Source organism: Oryzias latipes, chromosome 10, assembly GCF_002234675.1.
Source record: "Oryzias latipes chromosome 10, ASM223467v1".
Taxonomy (NCBI): domain Eukaryota; kingdom Metazoa; phylum Chordata; class Actinopteri; order Beloniformes; family Adrianichthyidae; genus Oryzias; species Oryzias latipes.
In genome coordinates, this window is record NC_019868.2 from 10,123,029 (window position 1) to 10,135,084 (window position 12,056).

The following is a 12,056-nucleotide window of genomic DNA, read 5'->3' on the forward strand; positions in this document are numbered from 1 at the left end:
TAGTTTTTCTGTCTATTGGTTTGTTTCTGGCTGTAAAACATTTTCTTACAGTCTAAACTGTCATATTTCTCAGGCAAGACAAACCCAGACGCTGAAACCCAGAATGATCACACAGGTGAGTGGCTTGGTAAGTAGTATTTAATCTCAATGGAGATAACAGGCTTGTTTTTGGCAGACTGGCGATCCGGACTGGAGCGAGGCTCGTGATGTGGCTGGAGGTGATACCGCGGCACATCGGTCCCAAAGTTCTCAGAGGCAGCAGGTGAGTAACAGACAACTTCCACACGGTGACCTTCGTGTTGATGAATCCTGAGACAGGAAGGTACAAGGTTAGTTCGAGGCAAGGCAAGGATAAACAAGACATGGACAGACTGGCCCAGGCGTAGTCACCATAAGGGGTAACAAACTGGCGTTGAATACTGGAGCTGGGTCTCCTTTTGAGCAACAGGGTTGATGGGAGTGAATTGGTCACAGCTGGTGGAGTCAGGAGCAGAGCAGAGCAGAGGGGGCGGGGCTGACAGAGGCACCATAACATAAACATGAATTAATGCTGATCCTATGAATTAAATCTTTCTTGGTTGGACTCCGATCACTCTGATCTATCGTCTTTTAATTATGATTGTGCTGTTTTAAGCCAAAGTATTTATAGGGGGAAAAACTGTGTTGTTTTCTAGGACGTAATTTCTACAGAGCAGCAGTAGTTTTTTTTTTTAATTCACCTCTAATATGTGGACCATTGGAATATTGAATATTGGTAAGACCACCCCCACCTCCTGTCATCCATCCATTCATGTGCTTTCCTGCTAGCTTGCAGCCTCTCACACCCTCAACCTAAAATTACCGGCTCAAAAAGTGACAAACCATATTCTACTGTAGTTATCCAACTGTCCAGTTTAGAGCCAGATGTCAGTTCAGATGAGGAGAACAGTGTATTTTCTACATAATACAATCTTTTTCAAACAGCTTTTTTGCATCTGCTCCTGATTCACAACAATTTGAATAAAGAAATACTCAGAAATGCAATGTTAATCTTACATTTCTTCATACATGTTCTCTATCATCAGAAAAACACCACCAGATGTTTAAAACACAATTTTCATTGGAGTGGGTCTATAACCCTTGTGCTATTCTAGACACTTTGACATTGGGAGTGAGGTCATCTAGATTTTTCCTTCAATGATTTGTGATCTTCACTGGTGTCCATGGATTACATAAAATCCTCTCCACCTTTATCCACCTTTGTCATGGTAGGGAGGACACATCAATGGTCATCTTGGATAGCACAAGGGTTACAATTACTAAACTATAACCATTATGAATTCAGTCTAACGTTAAACATGTATTATAAATGTATACATTTTAGCTTGTTTTATTTGGATCTGATTAGTTATTTACATCTCTCTGGATATGTTTCTGATTCTCAGATATTATATTATTTTTGTTTTGGTGCTTGATTATCTTAAATTTGAGTGTAACAGAAACTCTTGGATTGCAGTGATTGCGTCAAAAGAGTGTAAAGTTACTTTTACCTTTATCTTTTTCTGGATCCTTCTCATTAGTTTGTTTTTCTATGACTATGTTGATCTTTATTACTTTTAAAATTACTTTTATCAGCCTAAAAATTTTTTCCGCAACCATACTAGTTTTTTTTTTCATTAACAGAGACAGTACTAACAGATATCTGTACATTCACAAGTTTAGAAACAGCTAGGAGAGGAGATCATCTCAGGACAATTGTGACTCTTTGCTGTTTTTTTCTACAGGGATTCCTCCTCAAATCTCTAAGGAAATTCTTCTTTCCCTTTATATTTTATCTTAAACCTCCAGTTATCCTCAATGATCCTGCCTCCCTCTGATGTTCTTTCTGTTGATCTCCTGTGTTCTGCTTTTAGTTACTTTGTGGTCGTTCCGTGTTTCGGAGGTCATTTTGTGCTTCTTTCTGGTGGTTTCATGTCCCCTACATCATTGTGTAGTCACTGTAAACTTGCTCTTCCTGTTCTGTTTTTATGTACAACAATAAAAAGATGGTTAGCACACTTAGCACAGGGAAATTTCGGAAAATATGTCTGCACTGATCATTTTGATGTCCATTTTGCAAAGAAAATCCTTTTTATTTTTGGACACTTGGAGTGCGTGTCTGATTCGACAGAAATATATTCAGCTGAGTGTTTCCCTCATTATTGCTGACATTCAAAGAAGGCCCATGCACGGCTGCAGCTGTAAATCCCGTCTGTAAAGCCCACTCTTTCACTCTTTGTCTTGTCAGCGAGGATACACAGATGTAAGGTCGGGAACACCGCATTCCACCTTTAGGCTCGGGTTTTCCAGAATGCAAGCCAAAAACACAAACAAAGCCAACAAAAAAACAAGGAGGACACCCGAATGTTGCGTGTTGACAAAAAGCAAAAACTTTGAGGGTGAAACTTTGGGGTCAAATCAAAGCATCAGTGCAACTGCTGCAGAATATCACACCACTATCAGGAGACACTCTGGAGCATGCAAGGGAGGATCATTTGGTGTTATGTAAGATGTGAGAGAGGCAGCGCGGTCCAGAGCAGCTTACAGCCTGACACAGAGAGAACAATCCTCTCAGCCCGGTTTGCAGTTCGCTTGCTTATAACCCCATTCGCTGGATGTGCAAGTTTTGTAGGTCATCCCAGCCTTTTGCCGTGCATGCACGAAACAGCATCTTTTAAGATTCCCTTTTCGTACTCTGAGGAAAAGGACAGAAGATCTTTCATCAAATTTGAAAGATAATCAGCAAAAGAACAGCAAACACTACAGAGAGCTGTACTTGTGATTTGTTTTCATATCGGTTATACTTTGTAGATGTCAGCAGAATAGGAACAAAAAGTTCATATTTTTGTTTCTAATATGTGTATGTATAAAAGTACTAGGAGCGGCAAGGGCCGGTTTTTACATAGATTCATCGTATCTGGTTGGATGATAATCAAGGTCATCCTTGCACAGAGATTAAAAACAAAAAAAAAAACAGGCTAAAAGGTTTGTGTTTTTGTGTCTGCTTGCTCTGCTTTCAATCTAATCTGCTTTAGCGAGGCTGACCGTGCTGACCCAGTGAGTGTGAGCCATTGTCTGCAGATCTGCTGGAGACCCCTGCAGTTCTCAGGAAACGGCACACTCAGAGCTCCAGCACAGCTTGTCGCCTCCGTCTGCAGTTCAGTTTGATGTCCTCTGAGCCTTTAGTGGTTTTGTTTGCAGGAGAAAAACGTCAGAACCTCAGATAGGATGTAGAAAGAAAGAGCAGAAACAGGCCATGGGTCGGTTCCTCCTCATTCCCTGCCTCCTTCCTTAATACATAAACTAATGCAATGAACCTTGTTTTACTGCTCTGCTATTTGGTGAAATCTTCAAAAAGGGTTTTAAAACTTTTAAATATTCCTTTTAGTGTTAATAGTTTCTTCCAAAACATGCATTCTGCCCATTTTGTCTGAACGTAACGACCATCATCCCATGCTGGTCAATGAACTGAACATGATGGAAGGTCTCTGTCCTCTTTTCCCATGATTCCCAGCAGAACTTTCCCACCCACCTTGAAATGATTAAATTGGCCCACAGGACACCTGTGTTCCTCTGGTCAATGTTCCAACTTTGAATGATGACACTTTATTTTGGGATTCAATAGAAACCTGCAGATATGGCACTTCCAGACAGACATTTCTGCAGTTTCTATGACTTTTTAGTTGATGCTATGGATGATAAATTATGAAATGTGAAATGTTTTTGCATTTGACCAAAAATATAAAAATTGACCATTTTTGCTAATCTTTTTGTCAAATCTTACTTTTAGTGGTGCCTCTGTTCTGCTTTACCCTTTGAGACTTTGTCTTTCTAGACATCTACGATATATTTTCCTAACTGAATCTTTTCTTTTTTACTTTTTTTAGGCATTTGTTGCCTGTTTTGAATTGAAACTTGAAATTTAAATTTGAAAGAACTCATTTCAATGATAAAAAATTTAACATTTCTCAATTTTGCTCTGTTATAATAACTGATGTTTGTTCTTTAGAAATTAAGCTTTTAATTCTTTTCAAAGTTTTATCTTGAACTTTTCCGGAATTTTGTGTTTAAAATGATTTCCAAATGACTAAAGTTAAGGGTTTATTGTTGCACAGTAAAATTAAGAGAATTAAATGACATATCAATGTTTACTTTTTTCACCTCCTGCAATTCTGCTAAAGGAAAACACACACTTCATCTATTCGATACTAGGGAACCAGCTTTAGCTAGAATTTCTAGTGCAAATAAATGCAAACTGACCTTCAAATTTTGGTTCAGGGGTTCTCAAATGTAACCAGAGTTCATAAAAACAAAGCAATGAGAGGCTGGTGTGCATGCAGAGCAAGCTCACGTGGTGGGGAGGAGATAAACGGCCATGCAGAACGGTGATGAAGGAACACAGAACAGCTATATTTTCTCCCTGGTGTTATATTTAGAGCTGCAGGACTGGCAGTCAGAGGTGCTGGATTAAATCCCATTAGATGTCCCCTTATAGAGACAGAGAAAAGGACATTGAACAGCTGGGACAGGAGAGTTATTTCAAAGCGGTGCATGTAATTCACCAGTTAGTTTAATGTGATCATGTCCAGGTAAAGGAGGAATAGGAGGAGAGAACACCAACTGTGTAATGTTGTCTTAACTCCTATAAACTCAAGCAAACAGTCAGGCTGATCAAAACACTTGGATTTTTAGATTCCGATCAGCGTTGTGACCTGATTTCAGGAGGGTTTGAGTACAAGAAAGATCCAGACTCAACATTAGATACAGGACTCCCCGCCCCCCTTCCATGTGGGTTCTCTGTTCTCTTCAAACAGGCCTCTTACATAACTCAACTGAAGAAACGAATGTCCTCGGTTCACCCAGTGAGAACAGGACAAGTTCGCGCACGTTTTTTTTTTTTTTAATGTAAAAAAAATAAAACTGAACTTCCTGTCGGGTCTTTGAAGTAAAAGAGACTAAAGACAGAAGAAGACTCCCTCCAACCACCCGATGAAGCTTTTACTTCAAAGTTACAGGTTCTTTCCTTAAAAAAACTTTTACCAAAGTGTGTTAACTTGTACTTTCAGGGAAGTTTCACTTCTTCACATTAGAACAAACCAAAAATCTCTTCTTCCTCGTTCCATGTCAGTCTGTAAGTGGTCCTTGTGCAGACTTGCCTTCTTTTCCCTCCAATCACAGTGTGCTGCCTCGTTCAGGAAGGCCAATGGGCAGCACGGCATGCCGGGGGCTCGGTGTGGAGGGCGGACTGGAGGGGGCTTTCTGAGAAGTCCCCACACCTAGTGAAACGTGATCAGCGCAATGACATCCAGGAAACAAAAGAAAAAAAAAAAAAATCAGACATGAGCCGACTCAAAAACTGATCCTGCAGGTTCCGTGCGCACATTTGTGCGAGTGGGGGGTGGGGGGGGGGTAGGATGTGCCGGCTGGTGGGGGCTGGCAGCAGGTCTCAGTGAACGGCAGTAACCTCGCTGGCACAGGTTACACTGTAGAGAGGACCATCTGCACCAAGAGGCCCTGTCGGGGACGGGCTGCCATGTCCTATCTCAGTACAATCCCCCCCCCATTCACACAGAGACCACAAAGAGGGCCCCATATGCTGACAGGAGAACGCTGCATGGACTATTCCATCTCAGTGGCTGTAATTTTATCAGTAAACCTGTTTTATCGATCCTTTTAAAATGTTTCTACTGCCTCTTTAAGTGGCATTATGAAAATTCCCTCCAGACAGGCTCATGTGTTTAGATTATGGTAAATGTTTACGGATCTGATTGTAATCTGCACAGGTTCAGGAGGGGAGTTTAATGTCACCAAAAGCAGCATCGATGAAACCGCAGCTAACCGTTAAGCGTGACGAGGATGGCTCGCTCGCTTCGATGTGCACCGAGCCGCCGTCATTGCTTCCCTCTTGTGGATAAAATAAAGACAAACCTCAGCGAGTCACTAGATGACACGAGGTCGCTGTAACTGTTCCAGACCCACGCGCTGCCATAATGGCCTAAGGGGGGGGGGTCGATCAGGGTATGCTGGGGTTCACTGCAGGTTCACTGGACAGACTTAAAGCTCCATTTATCAGAGCTTTAAAGAGAAAGCAAACAAAACAACAAGGTAATGTTAAGGTAAAACTCTTCACAGAATTAAAAAAGAAAAAAATGGGAACGGACTAAAGGCTGAATCTTCATGGCTATTATCTTAGGATAATAATTAACCATAACCACTAGAGCCATGAAAACAAATGTGCTGAGCAGAGGAGAGTTGACTATCACGGTCAGATTCAGCTTTCTCTGTGAGATTATGTAATTTCTCCTGACAGAAGTTATTTTTTTAACAAGTTTTTAGAAAAAAAAATGTCAGCATGTCTGCCCTCACTGAGGAGAGATTCTAGGACTGTCAATAATTAAAGACCCACTCCAAAGAAAATCATGTTTTTGGTGTCTTTAACATGTTCTTGTGGTATTTTTCTGATGATGGAGGGCATATATGAAGGAAATTAAGATTAAAATTGTGTTTAGAGTATTTTCTTTTTTGAAATTGTTGTGAGTTAGGAGCAGACAAAAAAAATGCTGTTGGAAAAAGCTTGTAGTTGTGACGTTTGTGACAAACTGAATGCTCCATTCCGATGCATCCACTCCTGTACAACTGGTGAATTTCCAAAGAACTCTGGCAATAGTTTTTTCCATTTTGGCTAAAAATGGCATAATAATAAAAAGACCAGTGGAAATACCTTCACAATAGATCAAAAGATGATCAAAGTGGGGCTTTAAAGATGTAAAAAATCCATTTTTTGGATTCTGTTTTGGTTAATTATTGTTCAGAAAGAAAAAAAAAAAACAAGTCCATTTAAAAATAAAATCGACTGCAAAAACGTCCAACATAACATTTGGGATTATAACCTGAGAAAATGGAGAAAAACTAGAATTCACAATCATGCTTTATTCTGCTTATTTTCTTATAAAAGAATCAAATAAAAGTCTCTCAGGATCTCGCACCACCTTCAGTCCATCGCATCGATTTTTTTCTGTTTTTTTTTTAGCCAAACTATACTTCAGTCTCTTAAATATCTTTTTATTAGTTTGCGACTTCAAACCAAAGCTTCATTGATTGTCAACACAAAAATCTATTTCAGCACCAGTACAATAAAACTGTACTTTTGCTTGTTGGAAACACTGTTTTTGAATGAGGGAGGAGAATCTCAGAATAAAGGGATCCTAGTTACATTTTAGAATGAAGCACCGAGCATAGAACGCATTTCTCATAGAGGTTGTCAGATACACAACAGGTCAAATATATTAATAACTATTAAATTAAGCACAACGAACAGTGTGAATAAAACACTGCAACACAAAGCACTCAGGGGTTGGAAACACCGTACAGGGAGGTCAGGTGGTGGTGGGGGCGTGTCCGTAGTGGCTGCAGTTGAAAGGGCGTCTCGGAGGAAACTACTGTCCATCCAGTTCTGTAAACAAACCCTGTCTCAAGGTCCAAAAACCATGGTTTTCCTAATGAAATGTGGAGGAAAGGAAGTTCCCGACGGAAACAGGACGACTTGGATGCTGGGAGGGTGACTGTGGGTCGTGGTCTCCTGTCTGTGGGCCTCCAGATCTCCACAGTCCACCATCTGGTCCAGAGGCCTCCCTGACTTAAGCGTCTTAGCTTTACGCAAGAGTTCACTGAGATAAAAGCCTCAGATTATCTCCTGTCGAAAAATAACGCTATCCCTCAGGAACAATCTCAAAAAAGTAAAGGTCCAAAAAAACAAAAACAAATTGTCCGTCTCTTGCCACAAGAATTAATTTATAGAAGCAAATGTGTTAAATCCTAATGGCAAGATTTACATATCCACTACCATATACATATAATCCATAAAAAATTCTGGTGTATTTAAATAAACCTATAGGTAGGAACCTGAAAGCTGCTTCCAGCCTTGACCGTTCAGTTGCGTGACGTGCGCTGAGGTCAATGGTGGAGTGTTAAATCCGTTATGTAGCGGCAGTCTGTGACCCTCATCACGCCGGATGGAGAAGCTTCCTGTCAGCTTCTGCCTGCAGGAGGAGAGAAGCCGGTCTGCACCGCAGGGGACTGCGCAGACGAGAGGCTACCGGCTGCAAAGCTTTTCTCCGTTTGCCTCTTCCTCCTCCTCGTCGTCATCTTCATCTTGTAAGACGTGAATAGAAGAGCCTAGCAGTCTTTGAAGCTCTTGTACACAACGGACCAGCTCCACAAGTCCCTCTTCGTCGTCCTCCTCGTCCTCCTCCTTGTGTTTGCTTTTCTGAGGAGGCACTAAAGCCGAGCTCACCTGGCTGATGGAGACCTGCTTCAAGAGCTCTGCATGTGGCAGACTCACCACCTCGAAATACGGGTAACGAGCCCGGAAGATCCGCGCGGACATCTTCAGCCGCTTTAGGACGTCTGCCAGGAGGAACCAGTTGCAAAATCTGCAAAACCAACCAAACAAAAAACAGCAAATATTAGCGGCATTAAAAACCATTCAAGTTTAAGTAGGATGAATCATCAGCTGCAGATATAAAGGCATGAGCAAACAGTCACTCAGCTGCAAAGAGATAATTATATATGAGAAAAAACACTGTATGTCCCGTCCTTTTTCCAGTTTGTGTAAATCAGTTCTGGAAAATAAATGGAAAAATAAATGGACTGGTTACACCAACATGAAAAATGTTTTCAAAAATCTTCTATATAGCAGCTGCTTGCATTAAACAGAGGCGTTCTATTCTGCTTTTGGGTTATTTCTTCAGAGCACCAAAAAAAGACATGCTTGTTACAGAGCAACTTTACAAACATGCTCAGCGACTTCAAACCCTCGCAAACTGATCTGCGTCACGGCAAAAGCGGAAGTGTGCCATGATGCCAGGCAGCTGTAGAGATGCATTTGTTCCACCCACAGGTGTGGACTCTCAGAGCAGCGAGGGGCTCGCAGCGTTTAGTGCGAAACAGCTGAGTTCTCCTTAAAAAAAAGCATCAGTTCAGCTCTACTGGCTTCAATTGAAAATCAATGACACATTAGTAGGGTTGAATCCAGCTATAAAGCAAAAGCACTAAACAAAGCTGAGAAAACCGGCTCAAGGTTAAAACTAATCACTGGCGACTGTCACACTCTGGAGCAAAACATCCGGCTGCTCCAGGAAGAAAATCCTTTCAACGTTCCAGCCTTCGCTTTCTTATCGACTTCAGGAATCGTTTCAGCTAAACGTCTCATTTGTCATTACCTGCTGTGATCTGAGATATAAAAGCCTTTTTCACATGTTGACACCACATTTACACTTTGTGCATTTTGCACGGTTCTTCAGAACTGCCTGCTTTTAGAGACGGTGGGCATTTCATGTGTCTGCATTATTTTAAGTCCCACTCCCATCATCTATTGTGAAAGCGCTCCTAGTGGTCTTTTCATTGGGATTTTGCCACTTTTAGCCTAAATTAAAAAACGGCGTCTGTTTCTAGGACATAGTTTCTGCAGAGCGGCGGGAGTTCATTAGAAATTCACTTCTGACTGTTGGCATGGAGTAAGCCCACCCCCATTTCCCATCATCCCTTTGGGTACACTCTCCTGAAAGCTTGCAGCCCCCACAGCCCCAACCAAACATTACAGTTGTAACAAAAATGGTGAGCAATATTGGAGCTATCCAGCTGTACAGTGTTGAGTCATATTTTAGCTCATTATATAATCTATTATGTTTTACAGCAGTCAGATGTACTAAAACTAAACACCAGATTAATGATGCACATAATGATCAACACATTTGTACTTTCTCCAAGTCTAAAGTTTAAAGTTTTTTTCAACATTTGAGCAAACAGATAAGATGTTTGCAGGATCTCACTGTTACAATCCATGTTATGTAATGGATATAATCCCGTTTATTTATTTTAAGGTTCAGACAAAATGGAGCAGGGTAAACAAAAAAGGTGTAAGGGTATTGCAGGTCAAGAGAAATTAGTTAAATAGGCAGCCAAAAGTTTAAGGAATTCATGTCAACACCATGTAAATCATCACCAGAATCAACAATAAAACCTCTAAGCTAACAAGAATGTAATTATCCACACATGCACAAGTGATCAATGCGATATATATATTTTATACATCAATTTCTTACACCAAGGCCCCAACAATGCAGCTGCTGTTCCCCCTGACACACGGTGGGTTGAGATCAACCGGCACATTTCTAACACAGTGCTGTCCAACCCTGGTCCTGAAGGTCTACCACCCTTCTATCTCTCTCTACAATTAGTTGCTGCTGATCACACTACATCAGGAGGGTATTCCAGAAAGCAGGTTATGCTAGCTCCCACGGTAAGTTTGAGGCTAAGGAAGCGGATAACCTCAGCTTTCAGTTCCAAAAATGGAGGTATGTTTCAGGGTATGCTTAGTTGCCATAGCAACTCATGCTCTGAACATAACCTGGTCTGGAGCAGGTTTAGTTGAAGGTTAGTTTGTTTTCAGAGAGGTGAAGGAGCATGCCGTGTCCATTTGAAGATGATTTAGTGGATGAAAAAGCTCAGATAATACTTTTTCCACCATGAGAGGGTGATTAGACCACGTATGGATGTTTAAAAGATAAACTTTTTTACTTTGATCTAACTTAATTGTTATTATTATTATTATTTTTTTAGAGATATTTATTTCGATTATGTTAAACAAACAAACTTAAAAAAAAACATCAACATAAGCATTGACACTGAACAATGTCAACATAAACATTGAGAAAAAAAACATAAACATTGAACAAAATTAACCGAAAAATGTGTTGGGTGAAGCCATGGCTTATTTCCCCATCCCTGAATACAAACATCACATCTACCAACAAATTGTTAGAACCTTAAATAAGAAAAGAAAAAGGAAGAGGAGAAAAACAAAAAAACAAACACAAACACTTCTCAAAATTACCTCACAACCTGGAGAATGACTCCAAGCTCAAGATCAAACATTTTTTTGAGTTCAGTCAACTTAAAACTAAAGGCCCGTACACACAGGGACGAATTTCGCGCGCGATTTTCGCCGACGTTTAACGCCTCGTGACTAAACAAAGGGCACCAATGTTAGTGTACACACCGACGCGAAAAAAACGCCACGCGTCAAAGCGTCAAAAAAAAAAAACGCCTCGGGTTCGTTTTTTTTTTTTTTGACGCGTCGCGTCGAAATCTATTCGACCAATGAGAATGGTGCTTTTGCACACGTGTCTGGAGCTTCTGAAGTTACAGTAAAACACAACTTGGGGGCGCTCAAACACAAAACTGCCTTGCTGAGCACACATACAAGCGAAGAAGATAGACGCCGAGTTGCATCTACACAGCCGCGAAGAAATAATGACGGACATTCTAAAATATCCCCGAACCAAGCACCAGTTGGAGCTACTGGTGCTTGAAATATTCATGTTTTCTTTGTATGATTCTGACAAGCGCGTAAATACTTGCTCTCTTCTTCTGAGGGAAAAGCGAGTTTAAGAAGCGTAAAGTTGCGCAGCGCCACCTTGTGTACAGGAGTATTTCTGTTTTACATTAAGCGCCATCTAATGTCAGGGAATGAAATTGCATGTTCGCTCGGCTCATCGTCAGCGAAAATCGCCTGGGTGTGAACACAAAAAACGTGGCGAAAAACGCTGGCGGATAACGCCTGGCGAATATTCGTCCCAGTGTGTACGGGCCTTAACACGTAGTTATCAGACATTTATTTTACTTTTATTCAAATTAATTCAATTAAGTAGGTGTAACTTTAGTGGTGCTGTTAGATCGGCAGCGCAAGGGATTGTGGGATACCATTCCCTTTGCCTGTCTGGACGGATTTGGGTTTAAGTGTGGGTTTTTGACCAAATGTGTTTAGTTGTTTAGCTGTTTTACTGTGTTTTGTCGAGTTATTTTATCCTGTTATGTTTATTTATTTCTGCACCATGAGTGAGAGGGAAGGAGAGGATGATGAGGTTATATAGCACCACTAGTGCTGCTATCTATCACAAGTACTGAAGTCAAAGGCAGAGTCATGATAATCGAATGTCTTATATATATTGCAAATCCACACTGCATAATTTATTTTT

The 12,056-nt window shown here is 40.8% G+C and overlaps 1 protein-coding gene and 1 long non-coding RNA gene across 4 annotated transcripts in view; both read right to left on the bottom strand.

Annotated features, from left to right (window-relative positions):
- Positions 1-120: 120 nt before the first annotated feature.
- LOC110015727 lies at positions 121-6,483 on the bottom strand. Its single transcript, XR_002290972.2, has 3 exons — positions 4,279-6,483; positions 2,564-2,713; positions 121-309 (listed from the first exon to the last, which is right to left on the bottom strand). It is a non-coding gene; the product is annotated as an uncharacterized LOC110015727 (long non-coding RNA).
- Positions 6,484-6,928: 445 nt separating this feature from the next.
- Positions 6,929-12,056, bottom strand: part of bcorl1 (BCL6 corepressor like 1) — a 53,716-nt gene continuing 48,588 nt past the window's right edge. For all 3 annotated transcript variants that reach the window (XM_011479933.3, XM_011479935.3, XM_023959016.1), the window contains one exon: positions 6,929-8,450. In XM_011479933.3, coding sequence (XP_011478235.1) covers positions 8,111-8,450 — 340 coding nt within the window. In that variant the 3' untranslated portion in view covers positions 6,929-8,110. The remainder of the gene's footprint in view (positions 8,451-12,056) is intronic.